General features: G+C 37.4%; 1 protein-coding gene across 2 annotated transcripts in view; it reads right to left on the reverse strand.

Moving 5' to 3' along the window:
• Positions 1–20,130, reverse strand: part of CUL4A (cullin 4A) — a 34,272-nt gene that overhangs the window by 12,849 nt on the left and 1,293 nt on the right. The window contains exons 3-11 of one of the 2 annotated variants that reach the window (XM_063149916.1): positions 17,240–17,344; positions 15,069–15,137; positions 13,248–13,321; positions 11,820–11,982; positions 9,627–9,716; positions 9,109–9,191; positions 6,059–6,126; positions 2,754–2,872; positions 123–315 (exon numbers count right to left, since the gene is read on the reverse strand). In XM_063149916.1, coding sequence (XP_063005986.1) covers positions 123–315; positions 2,754–2,872; positions 6,059–6,126; positions 9,109–9,191; positions 9,627–9,716; positions 11,820–11,982; positions 13,248–13,321; positions 15,069–15,137; positions 17,240–17,344 — 964 coding nt within the window. Of the gene's footprint in view, positions 1–122; positions 316–2,753; positions 2,873–6,058; positions 6,127–9,108; positions 9,192–9,626; positions 9,717–11,819; positions 11,983–13,247; positions 13,322–15,068; positions 15,138–17,238; positions 17,345–20,130 lie in introns of both variants that reach the window. The other variant, XM_063149917.1, reaches the window with a different exon arrangement.

Raw genomic sequence — 20,130 nt, forward strand, 5'->3', positions numbered from 1 at the left:
TGTCCCCAAACCAGTCTCCTAAAGCAGAATGCAACTGCACCACTATTGCACTAGCACACTCAGCAGCATTACCATGCTTTCTATAGATTTTTGAAATATTTTACAGAAAAATATTTGTGTACCTATCAATTCTGCAGGCTTATTTGGTCTCTTGTTGATAAATGTTTCAAAGGACTCCTTCATCAAGTTTATAAATTTTTCATTTTTCTGAAAGCACACTTCTATGATATGGTCCACTTTATCCTTAAAATCTAGTAGCTCTTGCACCATATCCTTGTCTTTTTCAGGATTAACCACTATTGTTGTCCCAAAGTTCTGTAAAACAAACACTTTTGATAGTAAAATACTTTAGAGTGCTACCTATCTCCCCCAACAGACACATTTACCCTTATAAAAAGTATCATAGGAAAATTAATTTATTTACAGAACTACTTATAACTTCAAGTTTTTAAAAAATGAGATGCATTGAAATTCAAAATAAAAACTAGACACATTGATGGATTTCAAACATTAGTGCTTGATTTAAAGATTATTTTACATTTAAGACAAAAGTAAAAAAAAATATACAGTAGACATGACTATGATGTGCAAGTTCACAGTGAGATACAGAACTATGATTCATGTAAAATAAATTAAATGGAAACTGCCTCAGAAATGTTAAGTATGAAGGAAAACTTTGCACTATTTTTATTAAACCCACTAGAGAGCTTAACTGATTAAACAGGTAGCAAAACTTTGAGGGCTGCAGCTGAGCCCTCAAAGATTTCTTTTTCATCAAGTGCTCTAAACCAAAATGATCCTAGCTGACTTGCAGGGAAACAAAACTTTCTCAGGCACAAGAAGCAGCCACAGACCTGACTTTCTCTTCCTGCTCCTACATTTATTATCTCAGAGACAGAACACCATTTGTCTAATGTAAAATATCCTGTAAAGGAGGATTTGCACCTACTGGACAATTAACATTTGCTTAGTAACACTGATCAGTGCCCTGGACTGAATGATCAGTTTTCCAAAGTGAGAAAGGGGGCACAGCAAAAGCAAAACAGTAATCAATGGGTACATTTTGGCCAACTGAAGTATGTTAGTCAACAACAGTAGAAGAGATGGGGGAAGTTCTTCTCCAGCCTCAGAATTTCCATTTCATTATCTAATTAGCTACTGTCATCTTTCATGAAGATCTTGCTCAAGTACCATTTCAGAGTAAAGCTGAACACAAGGCTCCCAAGGTACTCAGAACCAACATGTGTATCACAGAATCACAGAACAGTTTGGGCTGGAAGAGACCTCTGATGGTCAGCCAGTCCATCAAATCTTCCACTTTCCCCTACATTAACACAACATTTCAGCATCTCACAGTCTCTACCAGGTACATTCATAAATTGCAAGGCTTCCCCCCATTCTGAAACAGCAAACCTAGATGCAAAAAGCCAAATGGCACCTCTGAATTCACAAAAGGCTGACTGCAATGGAACACAGACCCTTACCACAGTAAACTGGCTCACAAGATAAACAGTAGAAGTTCTTGAAGGCTCTCTTCACTGTCACACAATGTTTGGAAGGAGATTTACTGACACTTACAGAAAAGGTTTTCTAGGTTTTTGAGTGGGTACATAACCATCTTAAAGCTGTAAGAAGTCTGGCTCTGTGAAACACAGGGTATGATAACCCAATTTAACAGCTGTTATGAGAGATTCCTTTCCTTATTCCTTTTCCCATCTTGAACTCCTACTTCTTTCCTTGGACCAGCACATGGACTTTTCTGTGAGTCTCCTTAGCTCACTAAACCTGGGATTAAGCTGACCTTGCCCAGGTATTGTGATAAAACAGATCACAGGAGAGCCTGTGTAGTGGCAGGCAGCACTAGGATTAAGTGATGAGCATGGTCTGGGAGAAAGGAAGAAGAAAGAAGATCCTCCTCAGCCACAGCACCACCATTCAATTGGCAACATCCTAAGGAATAAACTCCTCCTCAGTCCTGGGACAGAGGGTAACCATGTTCCATTACCATGAGCTGCAGCACTGGTGGATCATGCTGAGCTCCAGACATAGGTATGCAGAAAATGCACCTCTGGAATTAACTGATATTGTGTACTTAATCCTGAGGGTTGATGAACACATGGGCAGTTCAGGGGAGAGCCCTGACATCAGGAATTATCAACTCCAGGGAGAAAAATTGCCTGTGACACTTTCCTGCCTTCATCTTCCAAGAGCACTAGAGTGCAAGCTCTCTGGGGCAGCATACTCTATGGATGTTATGCCTAACAAACAAACCCAAACCATCTAAACAGGACTGATGGATTATTTTCAACAGGAGCATTCCCTTCCCAACAGCTTTAAAATCCATCAACCTTGTTGTAGGCTGGTTACAAGTAGCACTGCCTAAGCTGCAGCACAATAACAGGTTTTGCAGGTATGTAAACACTTGAGTGTATGTGCAGCAAAACAACACATAGTACAGTCCAGCATAGTCTAAACACATGTGCATGTGGTTCTATTTAAAGCAATGCAATCAAAAACATCCTGTATAATGTTCAAACCTATAAAGAAAGCAGCTTCCAAGTAGAAATTTAAAACCAAAGTAGGTGTTGCTGTTTCTTATCATGTGATTGTTACTGAGGCAGAAGCATTAACATCCCTCCCCATATTTACTTAAAACAGAAATTTGGTGATACACCTATATATTATTCTTGGCTTTGACAGAGGAAATTTGTAACAGCACAAATTTTTACATTAGCAATAGATCATTGACATACCTTGATGTATTCACTCCAATGCTGCAGAAGGATCTGCTGCCCACCTTTTACCCGGCTGAACAGCTGGTATGTCTGGGTCAAATCTGATATTCTGTTTTCATCAAGCAGGCTATCAAGTCCTAAAAAAATTTAATTAGAAAAAAAGGAAATTTGAATACAGTTACATAAATACAATTAGAAATATATCAGAGGATATCTCTATTAGAGAATATACCAGTATATTCTCTAGTAGAGAATACACCAGCATTACCAACTGAAATGCTTTCCCAACAAGGTGGTGATCGTGAGCCTTTTGCAGGATGGTTATGAAGAGACCTTGACTTCAAGGGTATAGTTTCATCAAGAACCACTAGAGACAACAGGAAGCTAAATAAACTGCCCTAAAATTAAAGTAATGATAAATACTTCACACGATTTTTTCCTGTGGAGCATGGTGAGCCAGGTGTTTAGATTAAGAATGTGCTGGGAACAACCTACACTCCTACCAATGGAATAACACAAGATTACAAATTCATTTCAAGCAACTTTTGCTTTGTTGATTCACCCTACATGAGGCTAAGTTTTGGGCTAACAAATGGAGAAGTGAAGCCCAAAGAATGTAACAAGCAAGTAACTTCATACACATTTTCCCATTTGAGAGTATGTATGTAGTTCCAGTGTAATCAGAAGTACTCTGGTGTCAGTTACAGAGGCTTTAGTACTACCAGAGCATAGCACCAAAGATTTATGACAGTTTTTTTAAAAACAAAAAGCTTGATTTTACAGATGTTGACAATTCCCACCATCAGTGTAGCTGACACTATACAACTGTCCTACTTCACCAAATATATTTCATTAATGCTAATTTTTAAATTATATTAAAAACTGACTTGTGAATCACTGCCAAAATATCCCATATTCTGCTATATTCTTCAGCTTAAAAATACTTTCACTGTATATTGTAATTTACATACATGTTCAGAAAGGCAAGCAATGCGCAAGAATGATGCCAGGTAAACTTTTATCTGCCTTTTTTTTTTTTTTCTAAGATTTGCTGAACTTCTGAGATATCAGAAGACATATTTTAAATGTAAGACAATGGACTACACAGTCTCAAACACACAGTTTTAGTGCTCTCTTTTCATTGAACATGGAGTTAAAATTCTGGAAATCAAAGAATAATCACAGAAAGGCTTGGATTGGAAGATCTTGTTCCAATCCCCAGCTGTTGGCAGGTTCACCTTCCACCAGACCAGGCTGCTCCCATCTCCTTCCAACCTGGCCTTGAACACTTCCAGGGATGGGGCATCCACAGCTTCTCTGAGCAACATATTCCAGTGACTCACCAGCCTCATAGTAGAGAAATTCTTCCTAACATCTCATCTTAGATCTCTCATCTTTTAGTTAAAACCATTCCCCCTTGACCTATCGCCATCTGCCCCCTCTTTTTTATAAGCCCTCTTTAAGCACTGGAAGGTCACTGTGAGGTCTCCTGGGAGCCTTCTCTTTTTCCATGCTGAATAACCCCAGCTCTCTTAATTAAGAAAAGCCCATCCCATTACCTCCTATTCAGTTAAAGATACCTCCTATTCAGTTAAAGAACACTATCTGCTTTATTATAAGCTAGATAGCAACATACAGCCTTCCCTCTTCCTTTAATATGAGCTGTGCAACTGAAAAAAAATATTTAGCCACACATTTGACAAACAAAAAGGATATGCAGCAAAGTCCTCTGATAAAAGGATTCACAGAGCTTCCAGAAAGCACTGCTATAGCCTTGGGAAAATCTATTTACTCACAAAAAAAACCCCCACCACTAGATCTGATCCCAAATATCTAGTCAACAGCAGTTATACTAATGTAAGGGAAAAAAGGTTTCTTATACAGACCCTGCATTTTTAAGGTTTTTACTCCTGCAAACAGATTACTTCACATTCCTTGACTTCATGAAGAAAACCTACAAAAACCAGTGTCTTCTTCTACTCGAACAGAATACTAAGATGTCATAAGCAAATTAAAACATGTCCTAAATCAAACAAATACAGAAAACTAAGAAAGCCAAGTGATAATAGAAGCTTTTTTACTATTTTTTTCCAGTAGACATAGAATGCAAAACCTGATCTGACAATCCTGGAGTCATGAAGCACAGTAACCAGAGAGCTCAAAAAATGTAAAAGTCTCTCCATATTTACATGGATGGCTCATACACATTGTAAACCAAGAAAAAGTTCAGTTTAAAACAAGACCACATACTTTCTGCTGAAGCCACTTGATAAACAAGCATATCATTGGAAAAGTTATTTAATCATACTTGAATTAAATAGCAAGCAAAATTAACACATATCAGCAAAATATAATTATTTTTACCTTCTGTTTATAAGTTTAAGAATAGCTAAGATGAAGTGACCAAGCTTATTTCTATAAATGTATTGAAAACAGTGAAACAAGCTATTCCCAGCGTAGTTGAGATAAAACTGAGCATAATTCATCTTTAAAAGGGACAAAAAAAAGACATAGAAAGGGTATGTATAACATGAAAGTGTTAAACATAGATGTGAGGGAGCTTGAAGATACCAGACTACCAGGGACATTTGTTTTGCAACATAAAAGAAAACACAGATGTAAGGACAATTTGCTAGAAGATCTAAAACCTAAAACATGGCTACTGCAAGCGAAAGAAAAAATAACTTCAAGTATTCAAAGATCAGTGAATACTGAACAGACCCAGAAATTCAGCAAAAAATGAGATATTAAAATTTTAGAGGAACAAAGAAATGGCAATTTGAACACACTAATGTATGAATAAGGACCTCCTAAGAAGGCTGCAGTTCTTATCTGAAATTTCCAGACAAAAGGGACAGACAAAGGCATATGAAAGCTCATTGCCTCAAACGCTGCCAGTTCCAGTAACTCAAGATTCTTAAACTACACAATCACAAGAATATTTGAAATTATTGCACTTGAGATGTGTGATTATCACATAAAAGAAGCTACAACAGTAACTGCAGCTCTCATTTAGCAGTTTACATAATTCTGGAAAAGAAGCCGTTCCAAGGTTTAATTCCTAAGCCCACTGCTGCAAGTTAAAGGAGATTTAGAGGCTTAGCAGCCTTTACAAATATGGAATTAGATTTTAGACATTTCTTTCCAAATACGCCATTTACTTCTCACAGTGAGGGTAACAATCCCAGGATTGGTCTTCTGTGTCTGTGGAAGTTTTTCCCATGACTAATATACCTCCAGAAGTAAAAGCCATGGAATTTATAGCTATTGCAGAGTGTGAGATTCCACTGCTAATCAAAGATTACAATTATTTTAAAAAATACCTTTTTGCAAAATAGCTGATAAGTGTTCTCCTAGAAGCTGCTTCTCCACACATGCAATCAGTGGTTTCCTGAATTATACAAGAAAAAATATTAGAAGCATTACACTATAAAGAGTTGCCTTCTGTCACAGTGTAGTTGTGCATAACTTACATTATAATGCAAAAAACCCCAACAATTTTATACTTACAGGTTACAAATTAAGACAAAAACCATCACATTATATAAGAACAATAAATTGTGTATGTAATTTAAAAATAAAAATAAATTGAGAAAATGAAATTCCTTATACAGCAGAAGTGAGAAGCTTACATTGCAAAAGTCAATACAAAAGCATAACTGGAAAAAAGTCATTGAGTTCTGGAAACAAACAAGCAAACCACCCAAAAACCTCCAAGGGTTTGAAGTTCAAACCAAAATAATACACACTACTTATGTTAATTCAACTAATTGTAAAAATTTCAGCTAATTGTGTTATGTATGCACACAAGCATAAATTGAGCAAGAGGCACAAGACACAAATTTAGAAAAAATTTTAAATTTCTCCTTGAATATGCCCAACTTTTTACCTTTATATATGCATTTCAGACAGGACTGAAAAATAATGGGAAGTTTTTCCTTACACCTTTCATCACCTAAAAGCTAAAGTAAATGTCTGAAGTGCAAAGGCACTTCATTAATTAATTCCGATGTTTAAACTTCTACCCTGCTTAGAATGGAACAACCTAAGACCAACTATTTCTTTATGGATTAAGTATTACAAAACTGGTTCTCAGAACCTTAATTGGGATTTCCTGAAAGAGAGGTGCTCAGCTTGGACTGATGGCAGCCGTTCCTGCAGGAGGATTCACTTTTGCTGAAAGGGTACCTTTGCTAACACACCCTCTTTCCTGAAACAGCCAACAGTGACATGCCTGACCTTCCACCCAACACACCAGTTTAGGTCCTTCATTTGGAAAGGGTCACAGAAGGAAGCAGGGATGACCAAAACATGCAGCAGCAGCTACAAGAGAGACAACTGCAATGTCTAGACTTAGGGATACCATTAACAGGCAGGAAAGGGCTGAAGGGAACTGACAGATCACTTTTATTTTCAATGAATGAACTGGGGTCATCAGCAATGCTACTGGGCACCAGACTTAAAAGGAGGCACTTTATCACCTGTGGAGCCCTTTGTCAAAGCCTGGCACAGACAGAAAAGCTGATGTGAATCCCTATCAGAGACTGCAAGTATTTCTGAGATACAAAGACACAAACGCCAGCACATTGAGAAAATAAATACACTGAGCTGAAAACAGGCAGATTCCAGGAGAGTGTCAGGGCATCACAGACATTTCCTCTAGTTGTTCCTTTCAGTGGTCATAAGTGAACATGAAATGCTGTTTAAACAGACCCTTGTTTTTAACACACATGGCCATTTTTCCATATCTCCTGCCATTTCCAAGTACTGCTACCTGCAGCTGCTGGCTGTTTCCAACAGGGTTGTATGAAATACCACCCCCTGCCCTGCAAGACCTATTCTGAGTACAGGAGAAGGGACAATTTATCTACTTGAAGCCAAGATGCTAAGCACTACATCCTAGCAAGCAATCAAAATCAGTATTTATCCTGGCTAAGGAAGGAGTCAGAAGGTACCTTCTGTATGACCTCAAAGCCATGTACCTTGGTCACCTACTGACTGACAAGGTGACACACAAGCTGGTAAGCTGTCCAGAGCAGCATGTACTGCTGGGCTGAAAGAATCCCCCTGTGGGCTGCAACAACACACTTGTGTTGTCCCAGGTGCTGTCTGAAGTATTTGGAATGGTGTTTGTCCTAGAAGTACTGTTTCCATCTCAAGATCAAGCCAGCTGCAGCTAAATAGCATCCTTTATCCTGCTAAATAGCATCCTTTCTGCTGTTTTCATGCACACACAGAGAAACAATATGATCCCAGGAACACTCAAGTGCTCTAATTTTAACAACTGCTGTTTCTTAATGCAAGGGGAGAAAATTAGCATGAACCCTACTAAAAGTAGGTTGCTAAGCCCTTAAGGGTGAGATTCAATGCAAGCACTTGATGTCTACCGAGACTGAAAATGCAATGGTATCAACCTATTTTTTTAACCTGAACAGTAAATAAATGCATATATTTGCTGTAACTTTATAAACAAAGTTCCACATATTTCAATATGAGTGATTTCACCAGAAAAAGCTAGTCACCCTGCAATCAGCATTTACAGTAAGATCCAAGTTCAAATATGTGCCATGACACACACCACACATACGTGTATATCTATACATCTATATAAAATGTCTGAAGATAAAATATAATTTTTATTCAGTTATCATTTTAGACACCAAATGACATGCCAATAAATCCTCCAGAAGACTAAAACCCAATAAATTTAATGTCACATTCTTAACTAAAGAAAAAAAGCAACCACTTGCTACAGATAAATACTATATGGATTTATGTAGTGCCAGTTCCTGCAGGAGTGTGTTAATTTAACAAAACACAAACTATTACTTAAAACCCACATGAAAAAGGACAAGCTACCTCACACAGTGCATTGGCAGCAGTTGATGCACTGTTAAGCTCTCACCTTGGACTGTTTAAAAATGATAATCATGACCTCTGCCCTTCTGGGTTTTTTCAGATTTTGTTTGGGTTTTGGTTTGTTTGTGGTTTTGCTTTTTTTTCTAATGAGTCTTTCCTTCCCTCAAGAGATTTGTGGTTAAAGATGTTATCAGTTCATGAATGGCTAAAATCAGCTGCTGTTTTGATAATGGAAATTTGAGCTCTTATACAAATTTTTTTAAATGCACTATACAGAATTAATATTTCTGAACATATGTCTTCTTTCTTACTGAAAATATACTTTTATTTTAAGGAACTAACTTTTGATAAAACCAAAGTCTTAAAAAAACAAGCTATTTCATAAGCACTCTCAACAAGATACTATCTGTAAGATAATGAAGACATTATCTCAGTGTCTCTACAACCATAGATAATCATACTGATTTATGAAGAATGCTTGACTTACAGTAAAAAAAATAAAATTTGTACTCACTGTGTGCCGTGATCTAAATATGTTATAACTCTGTCTGCTTCTTCTTCCAAACGTTTATTAACATGGTGAAGATATTCTGGGACCTAACAAGACAAGAGAATGATCAGTTCAACTATAGAGGTATGAAAGGCAGCTAATCTTGTTCCATGACAAATTACATTTTTAAAAGAGTACATTAATTGGAAAGGACTATTCCACCAGAATGTTGTTATGTACTGCATAATCTGTATTTTTATTAATCAATGTTACTTCATATTAAAGGTACTATAGTTGATAATGTGACTTTAGCTACAAAAATGTCACTGTGTTACTACACAATTGTATCTATCAAATTCCAGTACAACCTGGGGTCTGCTCTGTTGATACAATACCATGGTCCATATCAACATACTGTGTTTTGAATACCTGTGTGCCAGTAAATTTCACTGGATAATACACCATGGCACTACCAAAGTTCTTATGTAATCCCAGAGTTGATAAAACTAACATAAAAGCCATCATCAACCACATGCACCTACCTCTCTTTCCTGCATTAATCTTTGGCCTTCTGCAGCATATAAACAATTTGTCTCTTCCAGAAACCTCTGTTCAAATGATTTCTTGTAAACCTGGCTCGAGAAATCAATGTAGTTACACACATTAAGCTCACAGTAACAGTATCATTTTTGTTAGTCAGGTGTAAGAGGGCAAGTAAAATTTTAAGGAAGTACACAGCTGTGAGAAATGTCAATGTAACATTACATTAACAAGTTTTCTGTTTGCCCACTGATTTCAGAATGATTGAGTTCAGAACTAGCTTCCCAGAGCAGCAACAATTTGTTTCAGTCATCAGTTCTTGAACAGTCTAAATTAAAAAGCTTCTGTTTAAGGTACACAGCCCAACACCAGTACCCAACATCACAGCAATGACATCCAATTCACCCAAGATCTAAACTCCCACTCATATTTCTGTAGCAAAAAACTCCTTCCAACTAGCACAAACCAGGTAACTGTCATCAGTAAAATATTAATATGCTGAGTAACACATCTTCAGATCTGCTAAGTTTCTCTCAGTGGCCCAGGAAAAATGAATTATATCAAATAAGGTGAACTTCTTCTACAGGGAACAAATGAGCAAAAAAGGCACCAATAACAATCATAGATATTAAAAAAAAACTCTGCATAATGACTAACAGTTTACTATAGAAAGGAAATAACCCAGAAAGAACAACTACATAAAGAAAAAGTTATAACAGTCTGAGGAACTACGGATTCATATGTAAACAGAGGGACAGTGCAAAGAAAAAGGGAATTTTCCTTGAGTGTGGTGGAAGAATAGAAGAAAATATTTTTTCCAAAACACATAAAGCTGTAAAATTCATTACATTCTGACCACTTTTTGTCTCTTAAGGACTACTAGTTGAAGGTCCTCTGCCCAACGCAGGGAAGTTGGAGCTAGATGATTGTCGCAGACATCTCTTTATGAAAAATCCTTTCCTTAGGATTTTTTCCTCCTGAGAAGCTAAGAGGCCTCAGAAACAAAATGTAAACAGTGATTGTCTGCTGCTGTGAAATGCAACTGGATCTGTGATTGGTCTCATGTGGATATTTGTAATTAAAGGCCAATCACAGCCTAGCTGGCTCAGACTCTGAGCCACAAACCTTTGTTATCATTCCTTTCTATTCTTAGCCTAGCCTTCTGATGAAACTTTTTCTTCTATTCTTTCAGTATAGTTTTAATGTAATATATACCATAAAATAATAAATCAAGCCTTTTGAAATATAGAGTCAGATGCTTGTCTCTCCCCTCATCATAAGACCCCTGTGAACACCGTCACAGATGATCTTTAAGGCCCCTTCCAACCCAAACCATTCTATCACTTTCAAAAACCTATTTTTTTTTTCAATGGCTTCTCTCTCAAACAGACTCGTTTTTCTGGGATGAGAGAGGAAGCTACAGATTAAAGTCAAGAGGATTAACATGAAAGGCAGAAAACCAGGTAAGCTGCCTAACCAGAAAGGGCTTTTTTATGTAGCCTGCCTCTTCAAACTCCTTCAAACCTTCAGCCAGTTTTGTAATGCTGTACTGCCACTCTGAAATGGAGCAACCTGAGCAGGTTTTAGGAATGAAGGATAGCTCCAAAGTTTCACTTCAGATCACACAAGGCTGCAACCTTAACTCAAGGACAACCCATGTGGAAGCCCGAAGCACAGCACTTGTCAGTCTCCTTGGTGCTTACTATCTCTGCTCATGGAAAGTTCCAGTGAGTTGCAGCTTGACATGCTCTATCTGAAAACCTTGGCCTTAATACGGCATCCCATTCTATCCTCAGCATTTCTAAGAAGTTGCCAGCAGAGTGATGTTTTTGTGACATAGACCCAAGATCTGGACTCCACAAAGTGACACCTTTTTACAGTGACAGAGAGGGATTTTTCTGTTCCTACATTTATCTGGCATTAGGATGAGACAGTGAGTGATTAAGACAGACAAAATACTGCAAATGTATTAAGATCTGATACCATTACCTCTGCTAAGGAAAACAGGCCAAGAGGTCTCTTTTAAAAACAGTACAAGATTGCACATGGGGTAAAAAAGCAATCATACCAATGTAATAGCCAGATTTCACACACATTTACCAGGTGAACAGGATAATTTTTGAACAAAACACGACTCAGCAATCCACACTGTGTTTCTAAACCAAGCTGTTACTAGTGAATTTGGCTGTACTCACCTGTAGATCTGAGAGCATGCTCAACAAACTCCGCAGCAAGCTCCTGTCCACAGCTTCACCATTTCGTTCTTGCTCGATCAGCAGGAGAATTCCATCAATAGTCTTGGTTTGCACTTGCTTGTCATTAATGATATGGTTTCTAAATAACTCTAGCCCCATATCCCTACGTAAATATTGAAAATTAGTCACACTGTTGATTCTTTTGAAAAAATCATATATATGTTTAAAATATATAGTGTGTATATATATTATACAGAAAAAATATATTAATGGTGTGTGTAGTCTTTTTGATATCATCCTCTAACAAAACTGTAACAAGAATTACCCTAAAAATACCAGATCACATGCTACCAGAGGCATACACTTCAGTGGAGAACTGTTACCAGCCTGTCCAACTTTCACATAACAGACTATAAGTTTCTCTGCTCATTAAATAAAAAAACAAACAAAACTGATCATGTACCTTAATATAAAATTCCCTGGATCAGACATTCTATGTGTAATTCATAAGTTTTGTTCAAAGCATGAATTCTTTTTATCTTTAGGATCTTACCACCTCTATCAGATTCCTGTTTCGTTCTAAGATGATGAGGAATGGTGCCTCTATGCCATGAAGCAGCCAACTGTTAAATATTGAAAACTGAGCAATCCTAGATAGAACTTGTTACCACTGACTTCTTCACATGCATCAGGATTTCAATAAAAGGAATTTTACCAGTGGGAGAAAAATAAGACAAAGTATGAACAGACCTCGTCACCAATGTTTAGTAAAAAAAAGCCTAACACAAAGAGTTGGAGGAGAACTGCTGAAGCTGGGAACAAAAGATGTCCACTGGACAAGCAAGAGGCTGCAGAAAGACACCAGGCTCTTCAGACACCATGAGGAACTCACAAGAGAACAGCAGCCAGCCAGGGAGGGAAAAGACAAGCTCTTACTTCAGTACTTTATCTACTTTTTTTTTTTTTGGTGGGGAGGGTGCTTCAGATAAAGTAGTAGCAGTACCAGAAATTTTTGGCAAAGCCTGGGTTTGTTTGCTTGGCAATGATGTAAAATGCCCCTTAGGGGGGGATGCTTTAAAGCAGAATGCCCAAAGATGTGACCATGGTGAGCTGAAAGTACAAAAGCATCATCAAGTGACCAGAGCTGGAAAGATAATCTGCACCCTGTCACTGTATCTGACTCACTTAAAAAAAACAGAGCAAGAAGCTGAATGTTGAATTTTGTCAAAAGCCTTCCTCTTTTACCCACCCTTGATAGTGAGTATTCCTGGGGAAGGAGGACATGACACACACATATGCTGACACATGCATCTCCATAAACTGACACAAAATTTTAGAGATCTATTATACAGATCAAATATAATGTGAAAAATTTATTTCCAATCTTTGAAAATGTAATAGCACATCAACACTTACATGGATACCTACCATATAGAAGGAAGCACTGAATTCTGAAGCACATATGTACGATCCAAAAATAAGAAAATGCTTCTGATCATGATCTGAAACATATAATAAAAATATTTTTCTCTTCACCTCCATATGGTATTTTAAATTATAAAACAACTTTGAAAAACTACATCACAGACACACACCTCATTTACTGATGTAGGTATTTTAAACTTTTATGGTGACTTGTACAGACACTGGTATGCAATCTATTGAATTTAATACTATTACTTGGTGGTATTCCCAAGTACATCTATAATTAACTAAATAGCTTTATTAGCTTGTTAGGAGTTTTATACCACTGATATACAAAGGTATATCAGTATACTGACACACTATTCAAACAGTACCTCCAATACAGTCAGTAAACACCCTGAAATAGCATGCTGCCATGTTTCTTGCTTTAAAATAAAAAAAAAAAAAAAAACAAAACAACAAACAAAGGTTTAAACTAAGACAGTAATAAGCTGGGCAACAGATCTTTTCATAGTAAAAGCTAGCTGCCAAATTCATAATAGAGATACATTAAATCCAACAGTCAAAAGAAGGTATAAAAATGTATTTTTTTTTTAATAAAGAAGTGGGAGGAGGAGGTGGTTTTGTAGCTTACTAGACTTTTACATTCAAAATCCATTTTTACCTCTGTTCATAAGAAGGCTGCCCAACTCCCAGTTTAGCATTAGCGTAACTCCGGATGTCAGGAACTCCCCCCAGGCCAGACAGAGATTTCTATTCCCAGCTGCCCACCTACTCCTTTCCTAAAAGATTTCATTGCCCCTGAAGCAATTCTCAGGCTGATATAGCTACTGGCCAAGCATATTAAAGTAAAACAGCAATAAAGGTGGGTTTTTTTCTTAAATAGCACAAGTGCTAACCCAGCACATGGGCAAGAGAGCCACTTGCTATAGGTTGCTGCTTCAAGGAAGAAAAAAAAAAAAGAATGCTTAGAAGTAATTAAATCAAACAGTGTTCACAGCAAAATCCCTTTCATGAAAACACAGGTTCACACTAACTACATTTTCAAGGCAGTATCTTCAACTCTTTCCATCAGACTGCTGAATTCAAATAGTTCCCCTAACACCTTCCATTTTTAATTCAGATAAAAATCATATACCTCTGCCCAAACCTCACAGGAAAGGAAAGAACAGTGCATTTGAGGAATGAAAATAGAAATTTAACCATATGGGGCATCAGCAGCCAATGCTAAGTAAGTGACAATGCAACAAAAACTCATTGTAAAATGTTAGTTTGGAATTATAATAATGAGTTCTTAAAGGCACAGTTTTCATAGAGTGTTTTTCAGAGAGGACCTTTTCTGTAACATACATCATTGTGGAGGTAGAAGACAAAAAAAGGCAGATAGAAAGCAAGTTTCAGTTCTTTATCCTTTCTGTTTTTTAGCTCTATAGTCAGGATAATAATCTCTGCTTTGAAAAAAAAATTTACAAGTTAACCTAGTTCTTGGAGTTATTTAAAAGCAAAGACTTCCCAAATTACTTAATTATGAACAGCAAACAACTTCAGCATTCCTTGGTTAGTTTTTCTTTCCACCCAAAGGAAAAACGGTGTCAATATATTTGAGTGATGTTCAATCCTTAAATGAACCTATCAAAGTCAGAGTTAACAGAACCTACATTTCAAAAACAGAAGTTCCCTCAGCCAGCAAAAGGGAAAGTGAAAAGCAATGCTAACACTTGGAGGAGGAGATGCAGTGCAGTCCCAAGCTAAAACTATGACAAACTAATTTTAGCCAGATTTCACACCTCAAGGATAGATACTTTGAACAAACATTCAACTTACCATTTGTCTGCAATGATCTTGCCAGCATTTATTTATCTTCTTTAAAAATAAAAGACTATCCAGAGAATCTGTACAGCATCCATTAAGGAAAACTAGTTTGCCAGTATCCTTAGAGGCCATATTCTGGAGATGATCTTTGCCAGCCATTAGGCAAAGCTGCTCCATGGATATTCCAATGCTACTGTGCCTGCCAGGGATAAACCATTAATTGCAGAGCTGCCCAGCACAGTGGCTGGCAGCTCTCCAAAAGGCCTCTCTGTGTTTTCAAGGAATAACACTCCCAGCTCTTCAGTAATACCATCTAGTGGCTGCACTGTGCAACCTTAATATAGATTTAAACAAGAAATCCCACCAGCGTCAGACACACGTTTGTCACCAACTGAGGTGAGAGGGATGGAGAGGTTATTTTGTTTATTTAATGAGTTCACACTGAGCACAACAGGAGTGACCCTAATCTCTTAAAAGCAGTTACAGTTCTAAATAATCCTCAACAAATCCAAATACCACTCTTTTCATATACATCTCCAGGTCACCCTAAGTAATCTACAGAGTCTTCCTCATTACACAACAGATCCAACTGTTATTTACAAATAAAACAGTTCTCATGTATCTCACAAGTAAATCTAAATGAGGCTTTACCTTCCTCTCCCACACATTATCCATTATCATCATTTCCAACTCATTGTGGCCAAATCTGATTAATCTTAAGGATCTTATGTCCTTGGGATACAAAGCGGCACACCTGGAAAATATTAAATTTTCAACCCTCCAATCCACCATCACCCTGTCAAGAGGGCAAGGTGAAAGCAAAGTTTGGAAACATTAGTTTTAAAATGTTTTCTTCATAACGTCATCTGAAGTCTGAAAAAGCAGGAATGCAAAAAATGGTTGCACACTGCTTTAAAGAAGACTATAAGATTTGGCTCTCAAAGACCAGGTATGTTAAACACTACTGCACTAATGTGCTAGGTAGAAGCCAGATGTCATAAATGGGACTCAAAAAAAAAAAGCACCAAAAAAATCAAAAACCAAACCACCAACCAAAACCACACAGCCTGAAATCATGTCGGTGCTATGTACCATTAAAAACCCAAATTTATTTTCTGAGTGTAGGCACCTACCTGGGGAATGCAGTGAACCAAGAAATGGAGAGTCACAATTTAAAGCACATTTGAAGCATTCACCTGCAAAGGCGGTTTGTTCTGGGCCCTGGCCCCTTGTTTTTTCTACTTTATCCTATCTTTTCTACTTTATTCTATCATTTTCTGCTAAAAAATCCATAGAGAGCTGGGAAGCAATGCCAGCAGCCACAGTGCTGTAATATCTGTTCAATATGTCACTCTCCATCCATCTGCTGGCTAAGGCATTTTCCAGGAATTTGGGGACACCAAGGTGGACACAGACTATTCATCTGCTGCTCCAGCAGTGCAAGCCCATGGCTACTACACAAAAGACACCTATGATGTAAAGCACCTTCTCAGCATGTAAAGCTTGACTGGATTCAGGAAGCAGGGCTGGCTACAGCCAGGTGTCCACAGAAGATCTACAGCCACTTCTGTGACTCATTCAGCCAGAAGAAAAGTCCAGCAATGTAACTTCAGTAAACCATGGGGAAATTTACCATAAAACTTCATCCTTCCATGCATCCCAAGACAGCCAAATGATCTCTTGAACTTAGAGCTCTCTTCCAAGAACCTTCCAAGGTATACATAAAACACTTGAAGGCTTGTTGAATGCCTCTGTGATACATCACTATTGACCAGTAGTTATTTTGGTCAAACACGGACACTATGTTTGATTTTTTTTTTTTACTGTTGTTGATAATCACTCTGATTTTTTTAAGCTATTGCTGCCATAAGCATCACTACTCACCTGCCACAGAAATTCATACCTACTGAGAAATCTCACAGTCCTATTGACATTTTCTAGATTTAGTGTAAAATTTGCATCCCTATTAAAGTGATAAATAAATTCTTACTAGGATGCTACACATCAATACACAAAAATTATTCACCCAGATGACTAAAGTTGCCTATGACTGATTTAAAAACATATAAGAAAGAATCTCTTTAACACATGGACAATTTCTGGTGCATTTTTTGCAGTCTTGTTTTAAAAAATAATTATTTAAACTAACCATTCTAACCACTTCTGTGCATGATAAAAGGATATTCTCTAAACTGAAGGATTTGTGCCTCCACATGTTCTTCACAGACTTGTCGCAGCTGTTTGTACAGTGTAGCAGAGACTTTGTAGGAACAGAGATTTTCAACAGCCTAAAAACCAAAAAGGATTATGAATGAGACAAAAAACCAACTTAAATTTTTGTGTCTATGTAATTAAGGCTTACAAGGGAAAAAAAAATCAGCATTACATGTTCAAGCTGTGCACAAAACCAAAACATCAAAACAAAGTTATGTAGAAAAATTAAGACTTCAGGAGTCCTTCCTGATTTTGGTCCCCTCTTATTCTGCTAGATTTTGTGTCACAAACAAGATCCACCATCACAATTTGGGTCATATTTCAGATGTGCTGTTAAACACTATCAGAATTCTGCCTCCTTCAGAACTGCTCAGCAGTAGAACTCCTCCAGAAGGTCCATTTTGTGCATCCTTCAGTATGCACACAAGTGCTTTTGTGGGGCAGGAGCACAACCATACCAAATATTTTAATTTCTTTGTAACTTTAAGTAAGACATTTCAAGCAGTCTGTCTAAATGGTAAGTGAGTATAGCTCCTTTCTTGTCTTTTTATCAACTTATTTCTTCCCAAGTATTTCTGCTGAATCACACACAAAGGTATGCAAACTGACAGGAAAAATAAGAAAAATCCCAAACAATAACAAAATCCCCACAATCAACCCCACATTAACTATTACATAAAGACTTGAAATCATTCATTGGGAGCTCACAGGATTTAGTTGAGTATTTATCCTTAGTTAACTAAGGAGGCCAATTCTGCCCAAAACCAAATGTTCTGGTGATCACTACATTAATATCAACTGCTGTTATATCATGAGGCAATATTGCACAGAACACTGCCAAGGATTTAAAGCACTATGTCACTTGGACAACTAAAATGTTTTCCTCTGCTCCAGAGGATTCTAACCTATCTAATCTGTTTTTATTTAAATGTTTTTATTTAAAACATTAAAGCATGCAAACAAACAAAATTATAACAGTGCCTATATTTTTCATCTGGTCTTAAGGTAAGTAAAATGATAACTTGCAACAAACAGTATTCACACAATCACTTTGCAGATAATGTTATAGCCACTCCATCTGTCCAAGTCTAAGTCTAGTCAGGACTCTCATACTTTTTTCCTTCATTGCTCTACTGTCTTTTCTTTGCTACTACACTGTCCTGTTCTATGTCCTCCAAAAGGGCAGTGCTGCCCCAATTCAGGTTATTTAGGACCTTGCTGCAAAGGTAATTTTCTTTTTCCATTATTTTTATCACTCACTCCTCATTCAGCAATTCTTTGTACTGACCCACTTTCTCTATCCCATCAAGTATAAGCTACTTCTACCAAAATCTGTGCAATCTACCACCAATCCCAGACATCATTTCTATTTTAGTCACAAAAAACTGGCTGCCACCCTCCCATTGCTCACTGACTACATTTCTGCCAAGCACCTCATGCCTTATCCCATGGTGCCTCTAATGCCTGGAAAGGAGTATCTTTCAGGCTTCCCACTCAGCCTCATCATTGTTCTTCAGTTTCTTCTCAGCCACTGTGCCAAATTAAATAAATAAATCAGAAGGTTCAACTGTAGGCTGGTACAGCAGCCCACTGAGTGCACTGAACTCTAGCAGGCCTCTCACTTCCTCCCATAATGTCAGATAAAAACTCAAAAAAATAAACCAAAAAACCACCACAAAGCCCTGATAGTAAGAACTGATGGACCCAGAGATATTTTCCCCGGTGGATGACTCGATGCTCACCAACAGGCAGTTAAAATGATCTGTAAATACAGATCAGGTTTCCAATGGATGCTGAACCTCATCTTTTATTCCTCTGGCAGGACAGTAAATACCTGTCCCTGCACAGGCACACTGAACACCACCACCCACTGTGCAGAAATCTTCCTGATTTGCTGCCTTAAGGACTATTCAATCAGCCTTGCACAGTTTTTACAAATAAGCAGGCAAAGAGAAAAAGCAAGAAGTACAGTTCTCCCTTCACAGTTTATCTGAAATCTCTCCTCTTCTGCTTCTGCCAAAACTCAAGCATGTACCCTAGTGATTTCATAGCCATATTACTATAATCTCGTTTCTGAGGCCTCTGAAAACAAGTTAGGTAACACTCAAAGCATCTGTGGGCTGGGGTTTTTTTTTTTTTTTTTGTTTTTTTTTTTTTTTTTTTGTTTTTTTTTTTTTTGTTAGACATGAAAAAGCAGGGTTTTTCAAATGCTGAATTTAAAACAATAAAATGCATTATGTCATTCAAACTGTGCAAAACTGCAAGTATTAATATATATATATATTACAGTCAAGCTTTCAATTAAAAGGGAATAATTATTTTAAGTCAATATACATTTACATAATCAGCCATTTTAGACCCATATATTACATACCTTAAGTAAAGAGATAAGTATAGTCAGTTCTATCCTGATCTTCTTGAACAGGGACCCAGTACTGACTACTGGCCTTCTCCTCTCTCACAGTCTCCCCTTTGCACCTCAACTAAACATTTAGAAAATTTGAGGTGTGCATAATAATGTTCGCAGTCCTGGTCTGGCAAGGACATCAATCTGCAGATCAAACATCTGCACCCACAGAAACTCATAACTAACTTACATTATGCAGCACAATTTAGCACATCAGTAATCTTTTATAGCATGATCACTCTAAAGAGCTGCAACTTCAGCTAAATACCTCAAAGCACATACATCTGAAATAATATAGAACTAAAGCACATATAATTGGAGAAAGCAGAGAAATGGCTCAGGAACCCATCTCCCTTTTACCCTCACTAGCCCCTGCTCCAGTAGTCCAGGTGTTCCAGAAGTGCTTTTTTACCACTTCAACAGAAAAACTAAGATCTTGATTGTTATGAAAAT

Source organism: Melospiza melodia, chromosome 2 (genome assembly GCF_035770615.1).
Source record: "Melospiza melodia melodia isolate bMelMel2 chromosome 2, bMelMel2.pri, whole genome shotgun sequence".
In the NCBI taxonomy this organism is placed as follows: domain Eukaryota; kingdom Metazoa; phylum Chordata; class Aves; order Passeriformes; family Passerellidae; genus Melospiza; species Melospiza melodia.